The sequence below is a fragment of the Lynx canadensis genome, chromosome B1 (assembly GCF_007474595.2).
Source record: "Lynx canadensis isolate LIC74 chromosome B1, mLynCan4.pri.v2, whole genome shotgun sequence".
In the NCBI taxonomy this organism is placed as follows: Eukaryota; Metazoa; Chordata; class Mammalia; order Carnivora; family Felidae; genus Lynx; species Lynx canadensis.
In genome coordinates this window covers 31356198-31378065 of record NC_044306.2, presented here as the reverse complement: position 1 = coordinate 31378065, position 21868 = coordinate 31356198, and the positions used below count along the sequence as shown (strand labels likewise).

Sequence of the window (21868 nt, the reverse complement as noted above, 5' to 3'; positions counted from 1 at the left end):
AGATGACAGACTGAGAGAAATATATGCCACACAGACCAAGGAAAGGCAAAGACGTGGATATATGAAATAGGTGGAGTGTTTAGGAATCTAAAGAAGTTTAGCGCTACCCAAGCAGAAGGAACATGGCTTCCCATGTCCAGTCCCAGAAATAGGTTCAGTGATGGAATCTGGGTGGTTATTTTCTTCGGTATGTCTTCCTGGAATTTTCCACTTTTTACAATGATGGAATAGTACATTTGAAATTTAAATTTTTAAAAAACCTGTAACAACTAAAATTCTGGCGTGTCTTACATTGTTCCCTATTTAGAGTGTTAATACATCGCCAACTTTGTTTTAGGTTTTAAGACAGGGAGGCACCTGGGTTCTTGCTTCCTTTGTGTCACCATGATACCTATTACAGAAGTGAGCCTTTATACTGAAATGTTCGGGGGACTGGCTAAAACAATACTGATCCTGTAGGTGTGGGAGATTTGGGTGCCAGCACATGAGCACCTCACACTTCCTCATTACACATTTCTCTCTAACCTCTATCTCGGTTCCAGCCGCATCAATCACTCCATCAGGCCAGTACAAATGACACGCAAGAATTCATTCCAGGGGCTCGAGTCAGCGTGACTCCCGCGTCTCCAGATCCGGAGCTCGCCTAGGAACGCCCCCTCCCCGCCCCTTCGCTTGTTGTGTTGTCATCACGTGGCCCTAGCGGACCCTGACGTCAGGGGCGGGGGAGGGGCTGCGCAGGCGCAGAAAAGGGGGCGGGGGACTCGGCTTGTTGTGTTGCTGCCCGAGAACCAGAGACGGTCCTGCTTCGGCCGCGGGTCTTCCAGCCGCCCGACAATGTCGTCTCATTTAGTAGAACAGCCGCCGCCCCCCCACAACAACAACAACAACTGCGAAGAGGGTGAACAGCCGTTGGCCCCGACAGCCGGCCTCAACAGTGAGTGCTGGGCCGGCGGGCTCGGTGAAGAGGATGGGGGAGGAGGAGCTGCTCTGGCCGCGGCCGCCAGCTCCGCGCGGAGGGCGGGAGGAGAAGGCAGCCCATTGGCCCCGGCTGAGGATGTGCGGGTGACTGACAGCTCCCGTCACCTGTCAGGGCGAGTTGCTCCTGTCTTCCTCTAGCCCTGTCTCCCCTCCCTCCTGGGGTCTTGGGTGGGGAGCTGCTTGGGTTCGCAGTTGGGGAGGGCCGATGGGTGGGAGGAGAAGGGGGGCGAGCCGATCCCACCTGTGGTGGGCCCCCGAGCGGAGCCAATCGGGGCGCGGGGGGCGGGCCTTGGGGCGCGGTGAGGGCGGGGTGGGCGGAGCGGGCGGCGGAGGAGACGTGGGCAGGGATGGGGACGTGCAGCGGGGACGCCGGGGGATGGACGCGGGCGGCGGGCCGAGGGGAGGGGGCGGCCGGCAGACGCGTGGGAGGTCAGGTGTGCAGCGGGGCTCGGGCCTGGCCGGGCGGACCTCCCCTCTCTGGGTCGGCCTTCCCCCAAGGCTTGGAATGTGAGCCCCTTGGTTCCCTTCCTTTGTTACCACAGGCTGGCCAGGAAAATTATTTGGCAATTTAGTGGTTACTTGTATCGCGCGTGTTGGGGAGTGGGGGGTGTGAGGAGGCTATGCTACTTTTTTTTTTTCTGAGATTTTTTTTTTTTCTTTTAGAGTTGGCCCAAGTGAGTTTTTTGTTTTGTTTTTGAAACGATGGAGTTGTGTGCCCTGAAAACCTCTTGTGACCAGCCTCTTTAAACCACCCAAGATTGCATAAATCTTGGAGTCTGGGGCAATAAATGTTCAGAAACGGGCTTAAAACCACACCGATGCAGTCGGGCGCTTGGAAGTCCATGTGCAGTATTGAGTTATGACCAACTACAGTTGCTTATCCAGACATTGCGGTGCTCAGACATCTTGTCCTAAGATTGTTCCTAGCTGTCTTTAAAGCTCAGAGTCTTGGAAAGGTTCTTGCCTAACCTTTCTTTCCACAATTGATCTCATAAAAGAGGTAGTTGGGACAGTTAGCATATGGCCTGATGAAATCATTTAAAAATCATTTGGATGCTTAAATGACACTTCAAGGCATTGCAATCTCTTTCATAAGAGGGAGGTGTTCCAACATGGCCTGAAAATTATTTTAGGGAAAAGAATTCCTGTCCCCGCAAGATGGGGATAGAATTTTCTTATTTTAAGATGTTTTCATTGCTTATTGCTCCTGTTCCATCTTTTGATGGATGAATTTCTGAAAGGTTGAGTTTTTAAAACTTATAAGTGTCTTATGTTCTGGACTGTAAGATTATATATTATTTCCCACAGTAAGGATTAATTTATGTGTCTTTAAATGTTACTCGTTTCATGTGTTAATGTGCATTTTAAACACTACTTAACTTGTTTTTAGCATACTCTTAGAAGCATGGGATTTCGGAATAGGAAGACTTTAGAGGTAACTGCCTCTGTTTACTGGTAAAGGAGCAGGGTGAGAGTAAAAGTGTGTTGTCCAAGTTCACAGCAGGCTAGGACTTAGAGCTGAGATTTCTACTTTCAAATGATCTAGTGCTTCTTTCAGGACACGTCAGTGGCCCAGAATGCCCTGGTTATGTGTGTTTACTATTCTCTCAGTATGTTATCCTGCCTTATGAGCAGAAGTGACCTGCCTAGCCAGCTAGCTCTTTTTGGTGTACTCTTTCTTCATTGTACTCCCTCTTATCCTGCAGCGCTCACAACTTGGCCAGTTGGTTAGTATGCATGCATGATTTCACAGAAAAAAAGAAATTTTAGTTTTCCTTTGACCAGCTAGCAAAAACAACAAAGGGGGTTGAGTTGTATGTGATGGTTTATCTCTGTGTCTGGAAGACCCTATGCGGTATTTAATGTTTTGGGACAGTCCGTTGCTGCTGCGTTCGTATTAGCTCTTAACAGAAGTAGAACATTCAGTCTGTGTGTGATATCCAAATGGTGTTTTGGGAAATCTGCTAGATAGCAAGTATTTTATTTGGGGTAGGGTGAGCTTTGAAAAGTTACTGAAAAGCTTTTAGGTAGTGCCATATTTAATGACTCCCCTCTTGCCTTTTATTCTGTTTGTTTTTTCAGTTCATTATACAACAGTGGTTCAAACCAAACAAGAAGCCTTCCTGATTCCTTCAAATGATTTTTGGGCACTGGGCAAAACAACTTATTCAGACATCTAATACCACCCAAATTGTTGATAAGTTGAAGTTCTTTGTTGGGTAAAGTTGCACCACTGTGAAACACAGAAGATGAACTCGTTGTACAGATTATCTGTGGTTTGTGATTTTTATCTTAAGTTCAGGAATCAAAACAGAGTTTTAACAGCAAATTATTGAAATATTTGAAGTAACGAAAGCTTTCTCTGACTTTTTTTTTTTTTTTTTTTTTTTTTAGTTTACCATTGTAGGGGAACAGTTCACCTTCCTTACAAATTAATGGACAAATATACAGAATACTGGCAAAGTTAAAATGATGTTTTTCCAGTTTCCAGTCTCAGTTGTGGTCTTAAGAAAACTGTCAAGTTACTTAATATTTGTATAGGACATTTATGTTATATAATAATTCTTGTTGTTTAATGTAGGAAGTACAGCCTTTTTTTTTTTTTTTTTTTTTTCTTTTTGAACATCTTCAGCCATGATGTACTTGTTTCCCCAGTATGGCCAGAGAGCTTTTGAGTCTATGGCATGTGAAACTTCACTGCTTCATGATACTATTCTTGAATATATTAGTAACTGGTGTGTAAGTACTCCTTCGTGCAAAATGATTTTTTTTTTTTTGGAAGAATATCAGTGACTGTTCTTGGTCTGCATTCCAGCATCAAGTGCTTGAAATAAAATAAAGGCTTGGAGGAAAGAACATACGACATGATGAAAAGTATCTCTGCTGGTTAGGATGAAAGTTACACGTGGGACCTTGGAAAGTTGGGGGGAAAAATGAGAAATACTCTTCCTCCTTCTCTCCCTTCCTGTGCCCTGCAGCTCTCCCACTCCCCTTCTTGCAAGAGGATTGAACTAGTAATTATAAAACTAGAAAGAGTATATACAGCATACAGTCATGAATATAATCACAATTACTGAACCAGCCTTCATGATGTACTAGATTAGAAAATATAGAAGCATGAATCTTAGCAATTCTGAATCTCTTAGCAATTCTCAAAGATTTGAGAAAATATCTCATGTATGGTGTATATGTACAGTCTGGCATAAGAACACTTTTCAGTTTGTAAGTAGACTTAATATAACAGAGAGAGCCTGCCAGGTTTTTTTGTTTTTGTTTTTGTTTTTGTTTTTTTTTTTTTTTAAAGCTTGATTTTTAGGAAGAGAATTCACTGAGATTTTTTTCTACTTTGTATTGCTTGGACAGCACAATCCTCATATCTTGTTTCCTTTCCAAGTAGAAAGGGACTTTATGAGGATTGGTAGAGTTAGAACATCAAGAAATTCTGAAGCTGTAAATCAAGAATGAACGAGGTAATGAAAAGCATGTGTAGTCCATCTATTGAGAAAGACAGGTTTACTTTTTTCCCATTTTACTCAAAAAATAAAGCTGATAGGTAGCCTTTTAATATCTGTATGCATAGGTGTTTCTGCAGTACAGTTTATTTCCGTAGATGATACATCTGGAGAATTGTTGAGTTAGGGAAATACCTTTTTAGGTGTCTTAATGCATAGAAACAATTTTGGTTATCATTAACCATCGACATTGGATAATGGCTGAAGTATGGTATATCTTTATGAGATGCAAAGCAGTTGTTTAAAAGAATGAGGTAAGGTAATATGCATTGATGGTGAAAGATATCTACAAACTGTTAGGTTAAAAACACTTTTTACAGAAAAATATGTATAGTATGATTCAATTTTTTTGTAAAGACAAACGCAAAAAGCACAACTATCGAAAAAGCTCTGGAAGTTTACATTATGAACTTTTTAAAAGTGGTTTTATTTGGGAGTAGGAATAGGAGATTGGGAAGAAAGGTATTTTTACTTTATGTATGTTTATTTTCAAGAAACACATTTTTGCATTAAGAAATGTTTCTTAAAAGATACAGAGTATAATTACAATAATAGCTAACACATACCATGTACTAGTGATTTTCCTTATTTTTCTCAGTACTTTATTCATGTTGTCTTTGTGCACCCCTCTGAGGTAGATATAATTTTTATCCCCATTTTACAGGTGAGAAAACTAGTAAGGGATTAAGTAACCTGGTTGGGGTGTAACAGCTGTTAAGTGTTAGAACGGGAGTCTGGCTTCAGTCTGTGCTCTTAACCACGGATATTAATATATGCCCAAAATTTTTGTCTGCCTTAAGTGGAAATGCCTTCAGTTATGCTGGGTGTGAAGCCAGTTACAGAAATCACTTTTACCAAGCATTTCCAGGTGTGTCTTCTCAAGTTCGTAGATGATGATTGCTTACATATTTTTAATGCTGGAAGTAGAACCTAGATATTGGTTTGGAAGTCCTTCAAAAAGGTGAGGTGTGGAAAACCTGATATTGTTACAGCTGGTTTTCTCTTTGATCAGCTACTTGAAGTGAACGTTAATTGTATTTTAGGGAAGACTGGCTTCCACAGAGATCCATCGGGAACGCCTGGTTCCTTACTTCTTCTACCAGAGCAGCTCAGGTCTTTTGTTTGTGTTGTTTATACATTAGGCTTCTGTACAAGAAGAACTGATTCTGTTGGTTTAAAGTAAGTTTGAAATTGTAGAAAACAATAGGAGTAGGAAAAAAACTTATCATATACCTCTTTCTTTTTCTGTCTCTCCAGTTAAAATACTTTGCAGAGCTCTAAATTTAGGGATGCTTTTGGCATGTTTCTTCTACACTCCAGAGGCACTCCAAGGATTTAGTTAAATTACCTTTAGTGTTCAGTCTGTCTTAGCTTTGTTAGTCGAATTTGTTAATCCATTTTGAACTCTACCTAGTCTGTCCATTTTTGTTTCTGTATAGAATGAGGTCGCGGGGACGTCCTGCCACCGTGTTGTTTGGCAGTAGAGTCCCAAAGATTTGGTTGTGGTTATTGGGCTGTGACCCCCACTGGGACTGCCGTGGAGGGAAAGGGAGGAAAGGGTAACTTCATTTTTATTCAGCAAACACGGTTCTAAGTACTGGACAAGGACAAACTCGTTTATCTAGCAGATAGCTGAATATCTCCCACTTACTAGGCACTTCACCCGTGTTCCTCTAGTTAATCCTCAGAGCAGCTCTGAGGTAGGGTCTGTGCTTTTATATCTGTTTTACAAATGAGAATACTGAAGCTGAGAAATATGGGCAGAGAGCAGGCGGTGGAGTCTGATTTCCAGGCAGGTCGCCTTTGAGCTGTTCCTTCATAGAAGGATGATGTGTTCACTTTGGATCTAGAACAGTCCTCACTTCATTAATAGTCCATTTGAGGGTTTGAGCCTGTTTTGGTGATTACGTGTGGTTTACTGATGGAAGACTGTTCAGCCACAGAACGCTTAACACTTATGCTGGGAGTTTAGAGAGATGGCCCTACTAGCCTGCTTCATTATATTTTCTAAAACAAAATACGCGGGGCACCTGGGTGGCTCAGTCGGTTAAGCGTCCGACTTCAGCTCAGGTCACGATCTCGCGGTTCGTGAGTTCGAGCCCCGCGCCGGGCTCTGTGCTGACAGCTCAGAGCCTGGAGCCTGTTTCGGATTCTGTGTCTCCCTCTCTCTGCTCCTCCCCCGTTCATGCTCTGTCTCTCTCTGTCTCAAAAATAAGTAAAATAAATTTTAAAAATAAAAAATAAATAAAACAAAAAAATATGCAAAGCATGAAGCAAATCCATCACTATTTCTTTTTGTTGTGAAGTTGGCCTGTTGGCTACTGCTGCCAATTCTTATTAAAATTAAAGCATCTTAATGTGTCCGCAAACTCATGGAGCCAGTAAATATTTTCAAGAGCTGTCCAGATTACCGAGGCCACGTCCCCTTTCCTGTGGCTCCACCCCCTTTGACTGTTGGCCTGAGAAAACCTCAGTGTCTCCTGTGCAGATGCACAGTAGTTTCTCCCCTAAAACCAACAAGGCTTAATGAAACCCTAGAAAGTAGGAGCTCGTGGGAGAGAAGAAAAGTCAAGTCCACAAGGTACGGTTAGTACATAGAGAAAGGGAATAGAAAGGGGTGAGGTACAGAGGAAAGGAAGAAACTAATCGGTGGCATGGAGACAAGAGCTTTTTCAGAATTCTTAGTGTTACCACCTGATTTAATTAAGAGCTGGATGCGTTCATTTATTTTGCACATGTGTACACAAATTGAAACTTACGATTGGAGTTAAGTTCTCTGGGAGCTTCTCAATTGTTTATACTAATTAAGACAGTTGTTGACTTATTTAGATGACTTTCGTGAAGTTTCTAAGCCATGTGTTTATTTTATCTGTGGGGAGGGCACAACTAAATAGCTGAAGTAGACTTTGGGGAAAAATATGTGTTACATTAAATACATCTATAACTAAAATATTGAAGATAAGTAGGCTGTCTTGTAATAAAGTAGCCATTTATTCTTTGGAAAGCAATCTCAGAGTTTTCAGAGGAGTGCTTATTGTATATAAACTGAGCTTTAACTAGAGAGAAAATTGGCCGAAAAACACATTTTCTAAGATACTAGTGGTTAGAGTTCCAGCTTCTTCTAAATTGGTTGATTGCATGAGCTACTTCAGGAACAAGAACTATACACATTTTTAGACTTCTGTTGCTCCTTATTTATTGTCTTCAGAGTACTTCTACGTTTGCTTTAAGGCAAGACCGAATTCTTATCGGAATTCACCACATTCGCATCTGTGTGCACATGACAGAGTTTGGTTCTGCTGTGGTTAACTTAAGCTATCTGACTCGTCCAACAGGTTCCTGGGTGGAGCTCCCTATGAACAGCAGCAATGGCAATGATAATGGCAATGGGAAAAATGGGGGGCTAGAACACGTACCTTCCTCATCCTCTATCCACAATGGAGACATGGAAAAGATTCTTTTGGACGCGCAACACGAATCAGGACAGAGTAGTTCAAGAGCCAGTTCTCACTGTGACAGGTAAGTGAGATCCATGATTTGGTAGAATTCGGAAAACAGATGGGTTACAAGGTTAATTCCCATTAGAAGAAATAAATTTGCTTTCGTCTTCATTTGACAAAATATGACTCCTGATTTATTGCAGCGTGTGAATTTAAATCAGAGAGCTAATTGACAAATAGTTGAGTCCCTAGTGTTTTCCCCTAGATTAAATCAGTTTCTTTACTCAGAGTGAATCATTTTTTTGATATTTATTGGTTTAAAAGTCAAGGGCATAAATGTTTACTTGTAGAATGAATCCAACTTTTTCCCATTTTCCTTTGTGTCCCTGTTTCAGAGATCACATTCTGCCAGTCACCTCTTCTGTGTCTGTCCCCCCTTCTAGCTTGTGAGTCTCCAAAGAGCAGGGGTCATGTTTCATCTCCGTGGTACCCTTGATAGTCATGGTGCTGGTGTGTAGTAACACTCAGTACATGTTTCTGAGTCTTAGGAACTGCAGGTTGATGCAAGTTACGGCAGAATTTGCAGGGTGGAAACACTGACCACCGGCTATCAAGATAGTTAATTTGGGAGGCCATTCTCTTTCTTCAGAGGAACTTTTATTTTAGACCTCATATTTCTATATTTAACTCGGGAAAAGTAATTCCACTGATTAAGAACTGCTTATGGTGAAAGAGTAAGGGCACGGTGATTGAGTTGAATGAAACCAAGTTGTTTGTTTGCTTTTCAGTGTAAGCGTCATTTTTTTTTCCCCTGGGGACGCGGTATTAAATGACATGGTGATCTACCTAACACCTCCTGGTCTGTGACGGCCATACGTTAGCATTACGGGATACTGGATGATGTGGTTAACTAAGAGTTAACTGATATTATCCATGGAGAAAATGCAAACGCACGAGGAAAAGGCTAAGGAAACACTTAAAAATGGGTACTAAAAATAAAAGTGATTATCTCTAAGGGATGGAATTATGGATATTTTTCTTCTTCTGAACATTTTTGTACTTTGTGTAAAATGTATATATAGCACATTTTATATATCAGAAAAAGTTTAAAAGGAGAAAGAAACAGGAGTTCAGTCACGTTTGAAGTTCCTGCCTGTCTTATGATCCACCGATGTCACAAAGGTAGCAGAGGACTGGGTTGCTGGCTCTGGCCCACCACGCACCCCCGCCTCTGCCTCTGTCCCTGTACTTCCCAGGAGCCTCGTTAGAAGCAGAGCAGATGGCTCTTTGCTGAGCAGCTTGCCACTGATTCCAGTAGCAACAGCATTCGTCTGTCTTTCAGAATGAAGTTTCTATTACGCTGCATTTATATTATGGGACTCGTTATGCGTTTCTGAAGTTTTCTGCTTGTTCTAGGCTTGTTTCTAAGGCTTTTCTGCATTCAAGTACATGACCCTTGATGATTGGCATCAACGTGTCCCTTAACCTGTTCACTTGCTGTGGTCATTGAGCAGAGGAGAAGTCCCTTGCTTGCTTTTCTGGTCAACTTCTTTCACTTGTGGTTGTAGTTATACTTGTGATTGGACATGAATTTACTTTCTCACGATCATGTTCAAGTTAGGTCTTTAAACATGTGAAGTGAGGCGTGGCGCATGCCTTCGAGCACTTTCCTGTCCCTCAGCTTGTGTGCCTTTACGCTCTGGGTTCCTGGTCATCTTTCAGAGAAGGCCTACAGCTCGAGCTCAGTAATACTCTCCCCTGCTATATAACACATTTTAACATTCAGAAATGTCTTCAAAATTCATGTCATTTGAATTGCCATGCATCCCTATATTTGAAGTCATTGAGAAGTGTTTCTTATAGATGGAGAAATTCTAGGATTCTTGGATATTAGTCTCAAAGCTAATTTATGTACACAGTGACCCTTGAACAACGTGAGTCTGAAGTGCACAGTCATGTGAATGCTTTTCGATACAGTCCAATACTGTAAATGTGTTTTTTCTTCCTTATGATTATATTTAACATGTTTTTCCTCTGGCTTACTTTATTGTAAAAATACACTAGACAATACATATAACATACAGGATATGTGTCAGTTGACTATGTTATCCGTAAGGCTTCTGGTCAAAAGTAGGTTATTAGCGATGAAGTTTTGGGGGACTCAAAAGTTATACACAGGTTTTTAACTTTGTGGGGTGGCCTCAGCACCCTGTATTGTTCAAGGACCAACCGAACTTGGAATTTAAAAATTATCCCACAGATACATTTTTGTCACTGTGGCGGTTGTAAGAAGATAACCCCCCTGTGTTTTATATCGCGTTTCACCCTATCGCGGGAGTTCTCAGCCTACACACCAGACATATCTAGGGAGCTTTTAAAAATACCAGTGCACAGACCCCATCCCTAGAGATTCTCATTCCGTTGTGAGGGGTGGGGTAGAGACAGGATATTTTAAAAGCTCCCCAGCTAATTCTATCATGAGCCAGAATTGAAGCTCTAATGCATTTCACATTGTTAGGAGGAGTAAACCATTGACCAGTGAAACATTGAGTATTTTCCTAAGTGGGATTGGTGCCAACGATAAAGAAGAGTGTAGAAGGAGAGAAGTGCTCCTGTAGGGTTCTTGACTGTGTCATTCTACTGCGTTGACCTGCTTATGGCTACGGAAGGCTCGCCCTTAACTGGATCTCTGGCTGTGAACTCAATGGTGTTGGAGCATAAGGACAGTAAACTGAGGACAAGAGTGCCTCCTACCTGGTTCCTGTGCTGTAGCCTGAGATTTCTAGTTTAAGACCAAAATTTTCTAAATACACTAAAATGTGCGGTACAGAATCAGCTTTTCTCTCTTGCCATCCCTATTTAGGACTCTCTTGCGTCAGTGATAATAGTCTGAGGCTCCTAGGCCGAATCAGTCTGACAGATTTCAGGTGAACTTATTTTTGAGTGTGTCTCACCATCATTTCTATATGTTAACATTCTACACGTGCTCTTGGTATCTTGAACAGTTAATATCTAGTCCTTTGAACAAGTCAGGCCTGAGCATTTTCATCCATACTTCAGTTTAGATTTGGGAGGTGGGGGCGGGGTGTATAGTGGAAAATCTAGTGACCCGTTGTGTTACACTTGATCTTAGCCGAAAGGCCGAGAAGCAACAACCTGCCGTACACAAGGAATCGCTGATAAAACTAAGAATAGAACTTAGCATGTTGTGTTCATCTATTGTATCAAGATAGTTTGCAGTCACGTGTTTTGTCGAAAAGTTTGTCTGTAAATTTTTGTTTTGGGGAATATTATCTTGTACTTTTCGTTAAAGTTCCATATTCATATATGAGCTTCAGTAATTCACTCTGAGATATCTCAAAGCAAATATTTCTGAAACAAGTAGAACAGTGGTTCTGAAACTCTTTGGTCTCAGTACTCCTTTACAGCCCTAAAAATTATTAGGATCCCCAAAAGTTCTTTGATTATGTGGGTTATATATTTCAACATTTAACTATATTAGAAATTAAAACAGAAAGTTTCAAAATACGCACTCATTCAACAATAATAAACTCTTTACATTTCAATATAAGTAGCTTTTTAAAATGAAAAGCAACTTTTTCATAACCAAAAAAATTAGTGAGAATTAGTAGCATTGTTTTACATTTTTGCAAATCTCTTTAATATCTGGCTTTAATAGAAAACAGCTGGACTCTCATCTGCTTTTGCACTGGGTCTGTTGTCATAAAACACATCATGTAGCCTTTGGAAAGTTTCACGATACACAGAGTAAGAATGACAGACATGACAGAATAAGAATGACAAAGGCAAATAAATCGTAATAGTATCGCGAACACAATTTTAAACTTGAAGACCCTTTGAAAGAGTGCCAGAGGAGGTGTTCGAGAAGATGTGACCGCAGATTGACCCTGAAGCTGGACTTGGGCAACTGGAGGCTCCCCAGCCCCTCTCCTGACCTTGGAATGTGCCTACCTTCCCAGCTCTCAGAAGCTGCCTGAGGAATACAGCTTTGAGACAGAAATGTGGTGTTGAGACTGTTTGAACGGCATATGTGACTAGACCCAGTTAAGGCCTCTGTATGAACTTTTAAGATTTGGCAGGCTGATGGCGATCTGATGTGCTCGACTTACTGTCACCCCAAGACAAGCCTCATCTGTAAGTTCCCTCTCTCTTTAAAGCTGTCACCTACCGATGTGGGGTGGCCTTCCTCTTTTGCTCTCCTCGCCCTCCCATTTGGGGGCCGGTTTCAGATTATACCCAGGAAGCTCCTCAGGAGGCTGGGAACCAACTAGGCTCTGAAAACTGCTTTCACATGTTGAGACTTGCTGGTGATGAATTATTTAATGAGGAAAGAGCTTTGAGCAAAAGAATCCCAAACCAGCTTTCTGAATTTGTAGATCATCGTACCTTTATTGGAAAAAGAGTAAAAATAAGGAAATTTATCATTGCAAAGAAATTCATCACCACCACAAAATTCCAGAACATTTTGGAAACAAGAGTGCTTGATTTCAGAAAAGATAATACTTTTTGATTTGCGGCTTTTTCAAAGCCAATTCTACTGTAACTTTCAGTTTTCTAATTTCCAGTAGCGGTTAATTTACTTGGCAAAATGAGAACTAAAATTAATGGCTAAATTCTTTCTCTTCTAGCCCTTCCCCACAAGAAGATGGGCAGATTATGTTTGATGTGGAGATGCACACCAGCAGGGACCATAGCTCTCAGGTGTGTGTGCGTGTGTTCGTTGTTCTGATGTACAGTAAACAATTAGGAAAAATGCGAACCTCTAGATAAGTGTGTTTTGCTAAAATATATTGAAGAATAAGAAGACTTTAAAAAGTACTTGGAAGCTGTTTTAAGTTATTCAGTTTCTGGTTGTATAATTTACTTAGGATGATACAGCCCTTGTACTTCTCTACAGCTGAGAATTTGGGGTCCTATCACCCTAAAAGAATTGGAAAATTCTTTTTTTTTTTTTAAGTGTCTATTTATTTTTGAAGGAGAGAGAGAGACAAAGTGTGAGTGGGGGAGGGGCAGAGAGAGAGGGAGACACAAAATCCGAAGCAGGCTCCAGGCTCTGAGCTGTCAGCACAGGGCTCGACATGGGGCTCATACTCACAGACCGCGAGATCATGACCCGAGCCGAAGTCGGACGCTCAACCGACTGAGCCAGCCAGGTACCCCTAGAATTGGAAAATTCTTATCTATGATTCTATCTAAAATTCTATCTATGATAGCCCAGATTCTGTATTCTGGGCTAGTTTCTTGAGTTTATAAATGGAAAACTGAGGAGTTTTATATAAGGTCACAAAATGAATGAAAAGGAAAGCTGTAGAACCAGGTATGAAAACTTTTTCTGCATCTGAAATCAAAGCAGTGACTTTTGAAGTGAATACAACAGCTAGAGAGAGAATTCATCTAAATTTTGCAGGGTTAATTAAATTAAAGAAGATAAGAATAGTTCACTAGGAGTTGATGTTTTAGTAAAATCAACGGATATAGTATTGAAAGCTTACAAGGGTTTATATTATAAAACTTACGATGAGTAAATACTTGTTCGTGATTTAGAATGTTCATAGCCAGCCCTTAACTTTCACTGAAAAGGGTCAGTGCAAATTCGTGAGGACAGGAACCGTTGTCTTGCTCTCCTGTGTTAGGTGCTTGCAGAGTGTTTGATGGAGGTTTGTTTAAATGGATTCTGGGGCGCCTGGCTGGCGCAGTTGGTTGAGCATCCGACTTCAGCCAGGTCACGATCTCGCGGTCCGTGAGTTCGAGCCCCGCGTCGGGCTCTGGGCTGATGGCTCGGAGCCTGGAGCCTGTTTCCGATTCTGTGTCTCCCTCTCTCTCTGCCCCTCGCCCATTCATGCTCTGTCTCTCTCTGTCCCAAAAATAAATAAACGTTGAAAAAAATAAATAAATAAATGGATTCTGACAGGGGCGCCTGGGTGGCGCAGTCGATTAAGCATCCGACTTCAGCCAGGTCACGATCTTGCGGTGCGTGAGTTCGAGCCCCGCGTCAGGCTCTGGGCTGATGGCTCAGAGCCTGGAGCCTGTTTCCGATTCTGTGTCTCCCTCTCTCTCTGCCCCTCCCCCGTTCATGCTCTGTCTCTCTCTGTCCCAAAAATAAATAAACGTTAAAAAAAAAATTTTTTTTTTAAATAAATAAAAAAAAATAAATGGATTCTGACAGAAACTCTGTTTTGTGGGGTTATCACTTTACAACGTCCTAAACCCCTTTGCACTAGAAACATTTTACATGGTATGTTGGATGCACCCAGTATTTTCTGTTTCCGAAGGCTGCACAATTTCTCCCTGCTTTGCCTATATTCTATTTGTGCTGTCCTGAAACCTCGCAGATCTGTGGATTGAATACAAATTTATATTATGATGAGCTTTATCTTATAGAGAAGGTTACAGTAGCAAGGCTCTCACGTAGGAAGCTGTTCTGACTGTAGTTGTTGAATTGCTGGCTTACGTATGTCCAGTTTGCCATGTGGATGTGCTATAACTAATGAAGAAGAAAATATACAGTTTCCATGGCAAAGTGGACTAAGGAATCCCAAGACAGAGAAGTGAAATTAATTCTTTGTTGTAGTCTTTCCTGAGGAAGATATCCTCAATCCATATTGTCTTTTGTATGGACACATTGAAAATCTAGATTAGCCTTTTCCAGAATGTGTTTCGAGAAACAGTTGCTCAATGGGAAGCTCCATAAAATAATGCTGAAGGCAAGTTAAGTGGAAATAATACAGCCCCTGTGCTCCCTCCCGCTCCCATCCCAGTATTTACAGCACATAGTAGTACCTTAAAGGCTCTGACAACTCCTGCAGTAAAAGAATCTGTTTATTTAAACCGAGTGTTTTCCAAGTTAATTTGATCTTAGACCTCCCTCCCCCTTCACACATACTTCCCCCCACCCCCGAATAAGCTCCCTAACCACCTAATGAAACACTTTGATAGGTGCTCTCCTGGTTCATGGAGTGGCAGTGTACAATTAGCCTTCACTGATAATTGAATTCCAATGGAATTCTAGAGCTGACTGCATCCATCCTAGAATTCCAAAGGAATTTGTGAAATTTAGGAAAGATAATGAAAATCTTTTGGCTTCTGTGTCGGATTATGGTCGTATTGCTAGTGTGGTTCCTATTCAGAAACAGGTACCTAAAGGAACATTGAAGTGAGACTTTTAATAAGACATCGGTAGGTATGATTTACTTAAGCTTTCAAAAAGCCTTTTTCATTGCTTTTTTAAAATTGAAGAAACGATCATTTAAAAATGAGTAACTTTAGGGCTTGGGAGGACGCATTTTATATTTGTGAATGAGAAGCAAGTTTAGGGTTAGCAAACTTTGAAGCAGTTACCACAGGACTGTTATGGTACTTGATTTTATTGAACATTTTTATACATGTCTATACGAGGAATGTTTGACGTTTTCAGCCTTTTCTAGGAGGAAGGAAAGACACTGATAGGTATATTCTTGGTGCTAAATTTATTCCTAAAAAAAGTTTTTCCCACTTTTGATGTTCTCAGTCCAGTGAAAGAGGTGATATTAGCCCTGAGAACAAATAGGGAAAGTGAGACTTTGTCTTCGAGAAGTTACTTATCTAAGATCACAAAGCCAATACACAATAGAGCCAGGATTGAAACCAGGGCTGTCTGGGCCTGCTCCTTCTACTGTAATAAGTCCTTGCAGGGGATTGATTTCAGGAGAGCTCATAAGGTCATGAGAATGAACTAAAACATGCCTGCTAAGTTATGCTGTGAAGAAGCCTAAGGGGTAATGCATTTAAGAAAAGGATCATTCAGACTATACTTTTATGACCATAGTCCTCAAGAGTCTTGTTTTATAGTAGAAAATTGACTGTAGATGGTCTCTTGAAGTCATGATGCAGACTGAAGATGTCCTCCCTTCTCCCTCTTGTAAAACTGTGGTTTATCTGCCCATGGACCCCACTGTATGCAGTTTAATAGTCACAGGTAGAGAACTTGAGTGGCCCAGGGAAGGAAAATGTAAGTGATTTGAAGGTAAGGGACTTCCGCATGAGAACAGGCTAAAATGATGAGAATTTTTTTAGACGTGGGTGTAGAGAGAGGATAATTCAGTTTAAAAGCACAAATTGTATTAATTAGGTTAAGTACGTTTTTACCATATTCCGGAATTCCAAGGATTAGAAGGTAATTTAAAACCTGAAACTGGCAAATTTAACATGAATAAAAGGGAAGCACACGGCGGTAGTAAACGAGGATAGCATGAGATTCTTGGTTCTTAAGGTAAGCAGTCTAAACTGATTTGGGCAATTTGTATTTTGTTGTTGTTTGTTTTTTACTAGTAGTCTAAAAACTTTGCTTCACTCAACTGAGAGAAAATGACATCAGCTTCGAAAAAATTAGAGCGTAAAATCTTACCACACTTTCATTCTCTTGGAAAGTAGGAAATACTGATCTGTTCACAAATTTAAATGTAAATCTTCGAGCAGTTTTAAGGAGAGACATGTGAGACCAGGGTCGGAAACTGGAAGCAGAATGTCGTGCGGTGTTGCATGTAGCCAGATATTGTGTGTACACAAACTGGTCTCTAAGTAAATTGTAACAGTTTATTGTTTTTGATTTAGGATGTTTTCAGATTTATTTCACAAAGAGCCAACTCATGATTCTGAGTAATCTCAACACCCAGTGGAAAAAGCTTAATCCTAAAGGCTACATTGTGTCATTCAGCGGAATTTGCTAAATCCGGCAGAACTAAGTAAGAATGGTACTACCAGAGTAGCAGAAATCCACAGGGATTTTACTTTCGGTTCGATCGTCTCTAGATGCAGGTAGCCCATTTTATTCTGAAACCACCTTACTGGGGCACCTGTTTCAAAAAGAACTAGCCTGTCAGAGAGAATCATGTTGATCTATTAAGTTCTGCATTTCACTGCTGTCTGCGAAAAGAATGAAAGCTTTGGTCAAAGAATGAATCCTATTCAAGCAAAGTAACAAATCAAAATAGTTCGCTCTGAGACCCTTTGGTTTGAGGTCCTAGCATCCATTCTGTAAAGCTGAGTGAACATTGCTGTTCATTTTTAGGAATATCTCCTAAAAATTCCTGTGGCTTCTTTTGCATGTTCTTGGCCTGAAACTATAGGTTACAGTTAGCAAGAGCAAAGACTTCTTTCTCATTGATCTGATGGAAAAATGTCAAATTCTAAGTCAGTAGCAAATAAATGGGTCCAAGAAACTTTTGGCGTAAGTACTTTTGAATAAACCTTGGGAAATGTTTAGTGATTTGTCTAAAAAGTATATAATCTCCTTCCAGGAAATAAAACCTAATGCTTATAAGTGGGGGCTGTAGAAGACCGTTTGCCCAGGTTGAAATACCGGCCCCGCCTCTTACTGATTACGGAACCTTAGGCAGTTACTGAATTTATGTCTTCATTTCCTCATCTGTAAAATGGAATGTCAGTAATTCCTGTTTTTGTAGGGTTGTTGCAAGGTAAAGATTAATGCATGTGAAGTGCTTAGAATGATGCTTGTGTTTTGATGAATGATTAATAAATATTATTATTTACTTCTTCATCACCTCTCCCACTGATTTCTTCCCTCATCACTTTAATTGGTTTGTATATACATTTGGATATGTTGTCTTTTAGTCTTAATGATGAAAAATCTTTTTTTTTTTTTTTTAATTTTTTTTTTTTCAACGTTTATTTATTTTCGGGACAGAGAGAGACAGAGCATGAACAGGGGAGGGGCAGAGAGAGAGGGAGACACAGAATCGGAAACAGGCTCCAGGCTCTGAGCCATCAGCCCAGAGCCCGACGCGGGGCTCGAACTCGCGGACCGCGAGATCGTGACCTGGCTGAAGTCGGACGCTTAACCGACTGCGCCACCCAGGCGCCCCAATGATGAAAAATCTTAAGTGCGTACAAAAGTGAAGAGAATGTCGCAGTGGGCCTGTGAAGAAACATTGCCCAGATTCAACAGTTGTTAATGCTTTCTGCACCGTACCTAGCACGATAGCCCCAAGTGCGCTTTTTTGAGGTTCACATCCTCTGCTTAGATAGAACCGCAGTGAGTCCCGCTCAGGTTCTTTTTAAGATCTTGAATGCTGTGATCTCAGATCATTTTGTCAGCCTGTTTAGAAAGCTGTCATGTTTCTTCCATGAAAATTGCCCAGGCACAACCTTAGGATCTTCATATATTTGCTGTCTAGATTTGTCTTTTGTGGTAGGAAGAATTGGTCTTCCTTTGTTTTTCTTTTTAAAGTTGTATTTCTTCTTTACAGTCAGAAGAAGAGGTTGCAGAAGGAGAGAAAGAAGTTGATGCTTTGAAGAAAAGTGTAGACTGGGTGTCTGACTGGTCCAGTAGACCCGAAAACATTCCACCTAAGTGAGTTCTTGCCCGTGTCTCCTCTGGACACGGGGGAGGTGTGAACTACCAGCGTGCGGTGGACCTACTCATTTCTAAGATGTTCTCAGCAAGTGCATTTCTGACCCCTTCCTCTGCCTTTCTTTCCCCAGGGAGTTCCACTTCAGACACCCCAAACGCTCCGTTTCCTTAAGCATGAGGAAAAGTGGGGCCATGAAGAAAGGGGGTATCTTCTCCGCAGAATTTCTTAAAGTGTTCATTCCGTCTCTCTTCCTCTCTCATGTTTTGGCTTTGGGGCTAGGGTAAGTACTGGTGAACTCCCAACGTGTTTTCCATTTATTTTACCCTCCTATTTTATTTCCAGATGTAAGAAACACGGTTGAGACCGTTTGTATTGTTTCCCTTTTAATGTTTGAGTGCAGATAGGGTGAGCTTAAAAGAACTGTTGAAGCCGATACGTTATTGGTACATTGGTAAGCATTTTTAATAGCGGAGTTTTGTTTTTCTTATTTGAAAGTAAGTTGTTCGTGTTAGTCCTGTAGTGATCATTTTTAAGTGGGCTCTTCTGTGTCTGATTTTTCCTTTTGGGTTTTGTCGTTTATAAATTATTCAAGATTAGCTAAGCTTTAAAGTAAACTAACCTTTAGTGTATAAATTTGGGGCTGATGTGAACATTTTCTTTTCCCCCAGATGGGAAAATACACCGTTTTGTTGAATAGTCTTTGAGTGAAACTGGTAGTTTGGTGGGGGTCCTGTATTTTTCTTCCTGTAGCATTTTCATTGACTCTTCTAAAATTGACCCCACGTTTACCTGTAGCTGATTGATTTTTCAGTCTTTTAAATTCTTTTTTTTTTTTTTTTTTTTGATCGAACAGTTGAGGAAATCTATTTTTTTGGAGGATTTTAGGAGTTAAACACTAGCTGTTAGTTTCTTTCTTTTTTTAAGGTCTGTTATTCTCTTCAAGCATGTACAAGGAGTCGTTTTCTCTATATAATATGCAAAAGAGATATCCCTTATCTTCCCTTTAAGGAGCTCAACATATGGGAGAGTATTTACAGTCACAAACATGGAAACATATACGTGACTTTCCCATAGACTCCTTTTGTCTTTCTGGGTGCTTGATCCGTTTTTGTGATGGCAAAGACCATGATGGCAGACAGCGGAATGGAAGGGGTTTGTGCGGAAGGAAGTGTGTGAGTGTCGTATGGGGTTGCTGTGAGGGCAGACTGGGTAGGACTTTAAATTCCCTTTCAGTATAGGGGCGCGTGGGTGGCCCAGTCGGTTAAGCTTCCGACATCGGCTTGGGTCATGATTTCGCGGTTTGTGAGTTCGAGCCCCGCATCGGACTCTGTGCTGACAGCTCAGAGCCTGGAACCCACTTTGGATTCTGTGTCTCCGTTTCTCTCTGCTTCCCTGCTCACGCTCTGCCTTTGTCTCTCTCTTTCAAAAATACAAACGTTCAAAAAAAAATTTTTTTTTGGGGCGCCTGGGTGGCGCAGTCGGTTAAGCGTCCGACTTCAGCCAGGTCACGATCTCGCGGTCCGTGAGTTCGAGCCCCGCGTCAGGCTCTGGGCTGATGGCTCGGAGCCTGGAGCCTGTTTCCGATTCTGTGTCTCCTTCTCTCTCTGCCCCTCCCCCGTTCATGCTCTGTCTCTCTCTGTCCCAAAAAATAAATAAACGTTGAAAAAAAAAAAAAAATTTTTTTTAATTCCCTTTTAGTATTGACTGCAGAGTAGTTCATTTGCCCTCAGGGAGTTGGTTTTTGTACCTTGTGCGGGCTCTTTCTCTCACGAGTCTTCAGATTCTCTCTCTTGCTGGAATAAGTGTGTTATTATCGATGAATGTAGAAAAAAGGATTTGAGAAAGTTGGTTGATTTTGTTACACTGGGAGGGGTGAGACTAAATTCCTATTTTCCTTAACCTCCTTTCCGCTTATGTTACTTAATGGTAAAATGCTTGCTTGGCATGGGAAAGCAATGTTAGGCCTGATCCTGAAGAGTTAAATGGTTCGTAAGAGCCCACTGTAAGGCACTGGCAGCTTTGTGATTTGGCTCATTACCGTATGTCGTATCTCAAATATCAATAGACCTCTGTCTGCTGTAAGGGAACATCTCAAAGGAAGTTTGTGCTTTGTTCTTTGGGGAATCTGTTCTCTCTGGTTTTACTTTTGTCTAATCGCTGCCCCTGTGCTGTCCAGTCCTGCCTAATGAGTAAACATAATTATATAAAACCAGTTTGGCTGGCTGCTGACTAGTTTTAAGTAAGTCAGCAGTGATTTCAGGGTAGGGAACTGTGCACTGACACCTTTTAGCCTTCTACGAGAATTGAAACATTTAGTATTTAAGTACAGTTCAGCCTGTGGAAAACTGGTATACACCTGTTGAAGCCGATGAAACGTGACGCACTCTGTTTCCTTTCAGCATCTATATTGGAAAACGACTGAGCACACCTTCTGCCAGCACCTACTGAAGGAAAGAAAAGCCCCTGGACAAGCGTGTGACCTGTGAAGTGGTGTATTGTCACGATAGTTTATTTGAACTTGAGACCATTGTAAGCATGACCCAACCTACCACCCTATTTTTACATATCCAAGTTCCAGTAACTCTCAAATCCAGTATTTTATTCAAACTCTGTTGAGGCATTTTACTAACCTCATTCCCTTTTTGGCCTGTAAGACACTTTAGAATTTCCTAACAGAGTTTACTGTTATTTAGAAATTTGCAAGGGCTTCTTTTCCGCAAATGCCACCAGCAGATTATAATTTTGTCAACAATGCTATCGTCTCCTTTTAGTGCTACCAGACTTAGACCTGCATCATTCGTGGTATAAATTTTGCTCTTGCAAGATAACTACCATCTCTCTCTCTTCAAATGAGATCAGGTTAGCAAATGATATGACAGCTTTGTTGTTTTGTTTTTTTCAAGACAAAGGCAAGCTTCCCTAAGCTTGAATTTATAGTTATTAAAAAAGAAAACAAACAAACAAAAAAAACCAAGACACAAAAAAAAAAAAAAATATCCTGGGCAATAAAAAATTATTTTAAACAAGCTTTGGAGCCACTTTTTGTCTAAACAGCCTCCTTAATGGCGCCTTTTAATTTGTAGGAGGCCAGCTACATAAACGATGGGTATGACGTAGAATCAGAACTAAAGCACGTGAGCATATTTTAATACTAGGATGTTGTAATGCTGTCTTTTCTATGGTGTAGAATCTCTATTACTCATAAGGAACGTCTCAGGCCTACCTAGAAATAGATGAAATTGCTTTGGGGATTTGTGTGTGTTTGGTATTTTTATGTTTATTAGCTTTAGCTGCATGTGAATTTTTCATGACTTTTAAGTTTTTCTGTTGTTGTTTTTTTCCTAAGAGGAGGCTTTGGAACGAGTTCCAATTTGTGGTACAAATACGGGCTTCTTGTTTTAGGAAGCACCACTTACACTCTGAAGCCTTTAAACTGTGAAGGTAATTGTTTCGGAGTGATTCCAAGCACTCGCACAGCTTTGAAAACCAGACGTGGGTTGTGGGGACAGTTGACAAAGTTCTAAAAAGATGGTGTTTGTTTTCTTCGGATCTTTCCCTCTCACCTGTC

General features: G+C 41.0%; 1 protein-coding gene across 2 annotated transcripts; it reads left to right on the top strand.

Moving 5' to 3' along the window:
* Nucleotides 1-747: 747 nt before the first annotated feature.
* Nucleotides 748-21280, top strand: BNIP3L (BCL2 interacting protein 3 like). 2 transcript variants are annotated; one of them, XM_030312343.2, is made up of 6 exons: nucleotides 748-934; nucleotides 7826-8009; nucleotides 12580-12652; nucleotides 18196-18299; nucleotides 18431-18580; nucleotides 20700-21280. In XM_030312343.2, the coding sequence occupies exons 1-6, from the start codon at nucleotides 835-837 to the stop codon at nucleotides 20746-20748; spliced, it is 660 nt and encodes a 219-aa protein (XP_030168203.1). In that variant the 5' UTR covers nucleotides 748-834; the 3' UTR covers nucleotides 20749-21280. The 2 variants fall into 2 exon arrangements, with proteins under 2 accessions (XP_030168203.1, XP_030168204.1); XM_030312344.1 differs by lacking the exon at nucleotides 748-934 and adding an exon at nucleotides 6965-7071.
* The last annotated feature ends 588 nt before the right edge of the window (nucleotides 21281-21868 follow it).